General features: G+C 42.1%; 1 protein-coding gene across 2 annotated transcripts in view; it reads left to right on the top strand.

Annotated features, from left to right (window-relative positions):
- Nucleotides 1–9,810, top strand: part of cratb (carnitine O-acetyltransferase b) — a 34,479-nt gene that overhangs the window by 18,508 nt on the left and 6,161 nt on the right. For both annotated transcript variants that reach the window (XM_016248192.1, XM_016248193.1), the window contains 2 exons: nt 1,462–1,524; nt 1,605–1,742. In XM_016248192.1, the coding sequence (XP_016103678.1) occupies nt 1,462–1,524; nt 1,605–1,742 (201 nt within the window). The remainder of the gene's footprint in view (nt 1–1,461; nt 1,525–1,604; nt 1,743–9,810) is intronic.

Below are 9,810 nucleotides of genomic sequence, written 5' to 3'. Positions count from 1 at the left end.
CCTCTGACGTTGTTTGTGGTTCAGGAGTGGCTTAACAAGAGGAATATGACAACTGTAGCCAAATTCCTTGACATGTCTGTGTGTGGTGGCTCTTGATGCCTTGACCGCAGCCTCAGTCCATTCCTTGTGAAGTTCACTCAAATTCTTGAATCGATTTTGCTTGACAATCCTCATAAGGTTGCGGTTCTATCTTTTTCTTCCACACTTTTTCCTTCCACTCAACTTTCTGTTAACATGCTTGGATACAGCACTCTGTGAACAGCCAGCTTCTTTGGCAATGCATGTTTGTGGCTTACCCTCCTTGTGAAGGGTGTCAATGATTGTCTTCTGGACAACTGTAAGATCAGCAGTCTTCCCCATGATTGTGTAGCCTAGTGAACCAAACTGAGAGACCATTTTGAAGGCTCAGGAAACCTTTGCAGGTGTTTTGAGTTGATTAGCTGATTGGCATGTCACCATATTCTAATTTGTTGAGATAGTGAATTTGTGGGTTTTTGTTAAATATGAGCCAAAATCATCACAATTAAAAGAACCAAAAACTTAAACTACTTCAGTCTGTGTGCACTGAATTTATTTAATACATGAGTTTCACAATTTGAGTTGAATTACTGAAATTAACTTTTCCATGACATTCTAATTTATTGAGATGAACCTGTATTTTATGTATTTGAGGTCTTAGATGTGGGAAAGAGAGAGCAACATTTTGCACTTTAGGTCAGCATTGCCATCTAATAAGCCAATATTGTCTTCAATAGCCTTCAGAGCACTTCATCTTTTATAAGATGGGGTTTTGACCAAATATATTCAATCTTGGTGTTTGTAAAATGTTGCAACAAGATGTTAAATAATGCCCCACTTACCTGTTTGCATCTCTGGTTTAAACAGACAAACTACGGCTGAAACCTGCTATGATTATTATTCTACTTTCAAAGCATAAATTAGATTTAAACAATAGGTCTATATGCAGTTCAAGACATTTTATTTACAGTTACAGCATGAAATACTATTTAAACATAACATTTACCTATTTTATCTCACAATTCTGATTTTTTTTCCCTCGCAAATGCAAGTTTATATCTCCTAGTTCGGACTTTATAACTCGAATTAACTCCACAACAGTGAGTTTGTCAATTCTGAGAAAAAAAGCCAGAAGTGTTGGATATAAACTCATGATTCTGAGCCGAGGGGATAAGAGAGATTGACGAGTTGATTTTTCTAATCAGAATTGTGAGATATAATCTCGGAATTGTGAGAAAAAACTCAGAAACTCAAAATGATCTTTTTTTATTCTTTTATTCCATATACTGCTACATTAAAACGGTCATTTTCTGCCACCAGATAGGCTCCAAACACCGAAATTGGTTTATTAGCATGGTGGAGAGGGAGACCACGTGAGATGTCACATTCATAAGCAACACTGATCATTAAATGCGTGTGTGTGTTTGTTGGCATGTGTTTTAGAGAGAAGCCAAGGTGCAGCTGCTGAGAGAGGCTGTTGATGCGTACAGCATCCTCACAAAGCAGGTGAATAACATGGACACTTCTGACTCTCTGCCCAGATCTGTATTTATGTTGACTGCATAATGAGTGTCATTTTTGATCAGTCGCTGATGGGGCAGGGTATAGACCGCCACTTGCTGGGTCTTAAACTTCAAGCCATCGAGGAGGGACTGAGCGTGCCCCGAATCTTCATGGACACGGCCTATGGACTTGCCACTCACTGGAAACTCCGAACAGGACAGGTAACTTTTAGTTACATTCAAACAAAAGCTGTCTTAAAGGGGTCAAGAACGGAGAAACCAAAATTCCCTTGATCTTTTGACATATAAGAAGCCATTGTACTATAAAAACATCCTGTAAGTTTCAGAACTCAAAACTTTCTTGTTAGTCTAAAAAGCTTATATTGAAGGCAGTCTGCCGAAAAGACAGCTTGTGGAATGTTCTACTCTGTAATGTAATAGTGTGGATAAGCGCCGCCTCCGCAGAAGATCAACGCCTGCTTCTACATCGCTGCCAATTTAGCCCCGCCCACCGATTCTACAGCGCTGCCTGTATAGCCCTGCCCACCAATTCTACATCGCTGCCTGTTTGGCCCCGCCCACCGATTCTACAGCACTGCCTGTTTGGCCCCGCCCACCGTTTCTACAGCGCTGCCTGTTTAGCCCCGCCCACCGATTCTTCATCACTGCCTGTTTAGCCCCGCCCCCCGATTCTACATCACTGCCTGTTTAGCCCCGCCCACCGATTCTACATCGCTGCCTGTTTAGCCCCGCCCACCGATTCTACATCGCTGCCTGTTTGGCCCCGCCCACCGATTCTACAGCACTGCCTGTACAGAAACCAAGTGATAAAGATGCTCTGAAGACAACAAGATGCTGTTCAGTGCCAAGCTGTGAAAAAACAGTGCTTGTATCACCTTCCTTCTGATCACAACGTTAGGAAAGAGTGAATGAACTTTATTTTTAATGAAGTTCCAGACCGCGTCAGTAAGAACTTGGTCCTTTGTTCACTTCATTTTACCGCAGATTCGTTTACAAACAAGGCACAATTTAACACAGGATTTTCAGAAAGATTGAAACTAAAAGACGATGCTATGCAACTATAGTGAATCTGACAGTAATGTCGCAACACAAGTGTGAGTAACTGTTTTTATTACGTGATCACTATTGCTTTGTCTGTTAAACAGATCATTTGATATGAGTACTTATGCATTTTTGACCTAAATCACAGCAGCGTCCATCTGTGAGGAATGTAGGCTGTCAATCATACACAGCTATTAGCCAATCACAGCGGTGGCATTTACTTCAGAGTCTACAATCCTCCACGCCTATTCAGACAGAGCGTTCTGATGAGGGGTCAAAAACAGGACAGAAAACACCTTATTATTTCGAAATTGTTTTATGATGTAAAAATCTTGATAACATTAACTAGACCTCAGATTAGGGATGTGCAACAGCCATCGAGACCGAGTACTCTGCCGTGATAGTGACGATCGATCATGAAAACGATGATCGTGGAATTGTTTTTTCCTGATTATTCCTGATTGGTTATAGCAGCACTTTGGGCGGCACCCTGAGCTCTGATTGTTTAGCTGGCCACAGCATGGGTCCAAAGACGTCAGAAGAGAGCGAAGCATGGCTTCAATGTCATGTAGTGATGTCTGGGTTAGCTTTACATATCTGATTAATCTAATATAGGATGTGTTGGGATAGTAACATTTATTAACATGCTGAACGTGCTGCATATTACCAGAGTTTTGTTTCATGCTCAAATGCAATGCCTGATATTGACTGCGTTATTTGAGATGGACATATTACTTTTACATGTTTCTTTTTTAAAAATACTGATGTATTAATGTACTAATACTGATGTACTGAGCAGTGCCTTTTTTGTCATATTTGTTCAACAGTAGGCATACTTCAATTAAAATTGTTTTTGTACTTCATATGGTTTAGAAAACGCACAGGTGATTTCAGGAATCACTTGCTAATGTAGATGAAAATATAGCACAAATCTGCCATAAACATAGCATAGAACTAACATAGAACTTTATAGAATGTGAAATCTAGTAAATTCTGTCTGCTTTCCTTGCCTGTGTTTCAGCATGCTGTTATGTTATGCTCTCTCTCTCTCTCTCTCACTATAGAACATAATTTAAAGTTCAATGGCATTTGCATCCTTTTGTGCATCTATGTTATGTATCTAAGTTATCTGATTAATATCATAGGAAGCATCATAGAACGGGTTTCAATTTATTGGCATAAAGTCACTCAGCTTCACCTCAGGCAGCTATTCTCTTTTTTTAATAACATTGCTGCATAAAAATCATAATCTAACAGTGTTCTAATCATGTGTTCATGTTTTCATAGACAGGTTTTCATGTCATATTTTTAACATTCATTTTCATAACAGTCTTCAGATATTTTCATTATCTCCATTATCACCCTGTAGCCCAATACTGGTTGCTCACTGAAGCTAATTGGTCAGTACCTGGATGGGAGACCTCCTGGGAAAACTAGGTTGCTGCTGGAAGAGGTGTTAGTGAGGCCAGCAGGGGGTGCTCACCCTGTGGTCTGTGTGGGTCCTAATGCCCCAGTGTAGTGATGGGGACACTATACTGACAAAAAGCACCGTCCTTCGGATGAGACGTTAAACTGAGGTCCTGACTCTCTGTGGTCATTAAAAATCCCCTTTCGAAAAGAGTAGAGGTGTGATCTCGGCATCCTGGCCAAACTCGCCCATTGGCCTCTGATCATCATGGCCTCCTAACAATCCCCATATCTGCTGATTGGCTTCATCACTCTGTCTCCTCTCCACCAATAAGCTGGTGTGTGGTGGGTGTTCTGGCACACTATGGCTGCTGTCGCATCATCCAGGTGAATGAGGAGATACCCCCTGACAATGTAAAGCGCTTTGAGTGCCCAGAAAAGCGCTATAAAAAATTTAATGAATTAGGGATGTAATGATATTGTGATATCTCTATAGCAAAAACTGTCTCGATATTATCGTGGTCACATGACGATATGAAACGATAGAAAAAGTGTAGTTTTTAAAATATATTTAAACTTCTTGTTCTAACGTAAAAGGTCTTTAAAGTTGTGTTTTGGGGCATTATGCTTTGGCACAGTATCTGTCAAACGAACTGAAACCGAAAGCACAGTATGGCTTCATCCCTTCATCAAGTCTGTTTTCGCTGTGTGATTCGTTTTCGTTCAGATGATCAGCTCGTGATCTGGTGTCAGAATGGCTCCGTTCACACTGAATAAATGCAGTCAACTTGTTTATTGCACTGCTGTGCGTTTAGCGTGCGTTTCGGAACACAACAGACACCAGTTAAGGCCCATTCACACCAAGGACGATAACTATAAAGATAACGATAAAGATATAGTTATAAAAATCGTTCTCAATATTAAAGAATAGCAGAGTCCACACCACAACTATAACGATAAAGACAAAGAGAAACGATATCGCTGAAATCACTTTCAAAACGATTTTTCTCCAGCTGATGAACGATAAAAAATTGACAGCCAATCAGAATCCATCCTGCTGTAACGAGCTCGAGAATTTAAAGCAGCAGACTCGCGTGTGCTTAGAATAAACAGACGATATCGTTCGCTGGTGTGGACGCTAATATCGTTATCTTTATAGTTATCGTACTTGGTGTGAACGGGGCTTTAGGCTTTATTTTCGTGGCAGATGATTACAGCGTTTCACTAGATTTGTAGTGAGACGCGTTTTTGTTTTTGTAAGCCTGTTTTCACTGAAGCTGGAGTTTTCCTTAAAAATAAAAGCTCTACTGCCGTTTCCGTCAAAATAAAAGCTTACAAGTGCAGTATGAATCGCTGACAGCTAGCGGCTTAAACGCAGTCCAAATTCAAAATATCTCTTTCGAGTGTAGAAATTAGGAAAGAAGTATTGTAATTTCCCTACTGTAGTGTAAAGCAAAAATAATATACCTATGAAATATTCATTTTCATTTATTTTACAGTGCAATTGTTTTACAATATATGGCTATTACTGTCGTTGTTATTATTATTATTATTATTATATTCTAATTTGTTTGGCTTATTAAAACACCAGTGTTCGTGTAATTTAGACTGAGACAGTATATCACAAATAAAAAGAGGGTTGAGTCCCCTTTAAGACAAATAAAAAAATATATATACACTGAACAAAATTATAAACATTTGTTTTTGCCCCCATTTTTCATGAGCTGAATTCAAAGATATAAGACTTTTTCTATGAACACAAAAGGACTATTTCTCTCAAATATTGTTCACAAATATGTCTAAATCTGTGTTAGTGAGCACTTCTCCTTTGCCGAGATAATCCATCCACCTCACAGGTGTGGCATATCAAGATGCTGATTAGACAGCATGATTATTGCACAGGTGTGTGTGGGGGGTCCGAAAACCAGTCAGTATCTGGTGTGACCACCATTTGCCTTATGTAGTGCAACACATCTCCTTCGCATAGAGTTGATCAGATTGTGGCCTTTGGAATGTTGGTTCACTCCTCTTCAATGGCTGTCCGAAGTTGCTGGATATTGGCAGGAACTGGAACACACTGTCGTATATGCCTATCCAGAGCATCCCAAACATGTTCAATGGGTGACATGTCCGGTGAGTATGCTGGCCATGCAAGAACTGGGATGTTTTCAGCTTCCAGGAATTGTGTACAGATCCTTGCTGTACTCACTTTTGTGGCCAGCGGTTTAGACATTAATGGCTGTGTGTTGAGTTATTTTGAGGGGACAGCAAATTTACACTGTTATACAAGCTGTACACTCACTACTTTACATTGTAGCAAAGTGTCATTTCTTCAGTGTTGTCACATGAAAAGATATAATAAAATATTTACAAAAATGTGAGGGGTGTACTCACTTCTGTGAGATACTGTATGTATGCATGTGTAGCGAATCAGCTCATGGGAAATATTCATAATTAATCATAACTAGTTATAATTAATTATGAATATTTTAGATCCCCTGAGGGAAACATCAGATTCTTAGTTCAAACACACCTTTGTAAAAAGGTGCAAATGATACCTAATGTATCAATTAATAAGACTTAAGTTTGAATACTTGAATGTCTCGTCTGTCTGAAAGAGAGGTTTGATGCAATCTGAAGGCTCACGTGGATCTTTGCTGAAGTTGGTTGATGAAAAGAACCAGTTTGCGTCAGAGGAACTTGATGAATGGAAAAGACAAGGCCGAAGCCTGGCACGAGCTTAGGGTTTCCGGGAGTGTTTTTCTCACATCTTCTCAGAATTCAAACAAACCACCGACTCTGGGCGGGTCACATGAAGTGCGGCCTTTAAAGTCTGCAAAGATTCACGCCTCTCAAGATGGGCTTGTCCAATGAGAAAGTCCGGAATCCCAAGTGGGAGTTTTGAGATACTGGGGAGTTTTTATGACCCTTTGTTTGAAAGCATGGTAATTTGCATATTAAACTTGTATCAAAATTACTAAAGCTTCTTAGAACACTAATATGTTGCGTAGGTATAAACATACAATATACACTCTCAATTAGATCATCCGAATACGAATTAATAGAGACCAAACACGTTAAATGTAAGGTTACATGAATGAGTGGTTCTATCATAAGCATGCATAAAATAGTCTACAATACAACAGCTAATATACAAGACCGCAATAATATACACAATGAACTGAAGGATCTGTGTGTTCATTCAAAGAAAGGTTTTCCTATGAATTAATTAGTAGAAAAGTCCATTTCTACTGTGCATTTGTGGATTTTCCTTATGGAAAAGGCAGTGATTTTCCGCACCTAAATTCCATTAGGTCGTAAATGTATATGGTGTCAGGGTTGCCATGGTAACCAGGCTCTTGGGCCTTGTGTCGTTGCAGACATCCTGGCATCCAGTTTATTGGGTGAGAATTTCCGACTGACCTAGTGATGATGGCAGGAAAGCGGCAGGTGGTTGTGAGCTCTCTGTTTTGCTCAACGTCACTAGAAATCCGATGTTTGCGGTGTCGCTTGGCTCTTGTGGCGGCAGCGACTTGAGCTTGCCTGAGTTGTGTTGGTAGAGCTTTCGCTGTTGGGCATGTGGGCCCGCTGCTCAATCCAACGTTGTCTGGCTGCTTCTAGGGGTGTCGACCGGTTTCAAGGGATGCTCCTCCCTTGGAGGGGTCTGATGCTGTGTTGCAGCAGGCAAGGAGTCAGAGGTTTTTCCTTCTCAGTACTCCTTAGTTGAGTTTTGTTCAAGGAGCTCTTTTGCGAGTGTCAGCAGCTCCTGTAACCCAGAGGTAGGCGTGTCCAGCTGTCCTTGTGTAGCCTCCGTTCGACACCTGTGTGAAGGGTGTGGAGGAGGATGTTGTGGTGGACATACCGTAGTGTTTGCAGGATGAGGACGCCTTTGTCCATGGCTTATCCCAGTGGTTGGTCTGGAACCTGGGTCTGTTGCCATGGTGATGGCTCTGTCCTCTTCTGGCTAGGGGCTTTCTGTAGAAGGGTTTTGCATTGTGGCAATGCTGGGTGCCTTCTGGTGCCCGCTTTGGATTCTGAGTTGTGAAGTTCAGAATCAGCAGCGATCAGTCCCTGTTCAGACTCTGGGTCTGAGAATTCCTTTATGATGGCTTGTTTAAACTGCTGGTGAGACTGCAGGATCAGTTCCTTTGATGTCCTCAAGGTCTCTGCAGTATTTAGGTTGCCAGAGGTATTGTCTCTGGCCTGCTCGTTGGGGTCTGTGGGGTCACACGGTGTGTGTGTCTGCAGTGATCCTCTGGAAAGGTCCCTGCCCCACCCCCTTGTGGCTGCTGGTTGGTGACGTGTGAACAGTGGCTCTCGCCCCCCCCTCGCAGGTTCAAACTCTTGGCTGTGGGGGTGGGCCTGCTGGCCAGGGGAAGTTCTGTTTCTTGTTTTCCCTGTCTGTTCACCTTGTGGTCTGCAAGCATATTTCAGTTCATTTGTGACACTGAATTCACCTCGTTGCGTTGTTTCTGTTCGCCTGAATTTTTTTTTCTTTCAGCTGCAGAGGTTTTCAGGGAGCTGACTTGTGAAGTGTCAAGCTGAAGGCTTTGGCTCCCTTTCCCCCCTTTCGTAGCTGTGCACAGGCGTGGAGGGCTTGCACTGCTGGTGATGTGATTTTTGCTTGAGTCCATGCGCAGTCGGTAGGACTGTTTAAATTCTTTCTGAACCATGTCAAGCTCCTCTTCAATTGCTGAGTCAGTGTTCGCACCGCAGCTCTGGCTGCATGCCGATGGCCTCTTAAGGCCTCAGATCTGGTGTCTCTCTCAGTTAGTTCCACATATGCTGTTTTGACTGTGACTTTGTGTGAAACAGTTCTCTTTCCAAGTCCTGTCTGATGGCTTTCCTAGCGGCGCTTGGTGTCCAGCGGCTGTTAGAGCCTCCTGAAGACTGGTGATTTCCTTCTGTCGCACCATTCTGTGAGGTTCTTTGCATCCGTTCTGTGCTTTCTCTCGTTGAGCAGGTGTCAGTTCTCTGCAGAATTCTGTGACTTGCAGTTTCAGCTCATTTACCTCCTGTCTGAGGCCCTTGAGGGTGTGGGCCGAGGAGAGGATGATGCTGGTCAGGTGTTCACTTATGTCGCAGTCTCGCTGTTCCTTTCTTTGCCATTGCAGGTCGTTGGAGCTGAAGGATGTCCATTACAGTGCTCTGCTAAGTTTCCAGGTGGTTCTGGTGAGCTGCCAGGGCTGGATGTCTGTGGAATGTCTGCGACATACTGGCACACTTGTGGGAACACCAGAGAGAGAAAGGGGCAAGACAAATGCAAGTACGTCCAGAGGTGTTAAACTATCTCTATGGGGAACGGCTGTGTAGGCCATGCAAGGTATGAATAGCTGGTGAGAGGCAGCTAGTGAGGTAGGGTGCTATGTTTTTGTGTTCGTGAACACAAAGAGAGAGTTTGAGTATCTTTGTTGAGGGGGCCGTAAGCAGGGGCCAGCTGATGACCGGGCTATACATGTAGTCAAACTATTACTTAAAACACTGATGGTTCACAGGTTTGATCACTATGACAAAACTGAAATAAAATAAGATGAGCTCAAAAAAAAAAAAAAAGAAAAGGAAAATTTTACCTATTTTAGTTTTTTCCTAAGAGATATGGCTAAGCAGGTGTCACTTGTGGGTGATGCTGCAATAGACTTCATAAACCTAGGGTTAGACTGTTAGCTAAACTAGCAGGGACCCACCAAATACCTCGACAAAAAAAAGAAAAAGAAAAGGAAACAATGGGAATTGTTCCTAGTTCTGCCTTGGCTTACATTGTGTTGAACAGTAGCTGCCCTTCAATGTATTAGGTCTGGCACTGAGGAGTGAGGAGAAAGTA

The sequence above is a fragment of the Sinocyclocheilus grahami genome, unplaced genomic scaffold, assembly GCF_001515645.1.
Source record: "Sinocyclocheilus grahami isolate Dianchi unplaced genomic scaffold, SAMN03320097.WGS_v1.1 scaffold869.1, whole genome shotgun sequence".
In the NCBI taxonomy this organism is placed as follows: Eukaryota; Metazoa; Chordata; class Actinopteri; order Cypriniformes; family Cyprinidae; genus Sinocyclocheilus; species Sinocyclocheilus grahami.
The sequence above is the reverse complement of the archived record's forward strand: the minus strand, read 5'-3'. Positions and strand labels throughout refer to the sequence as shown.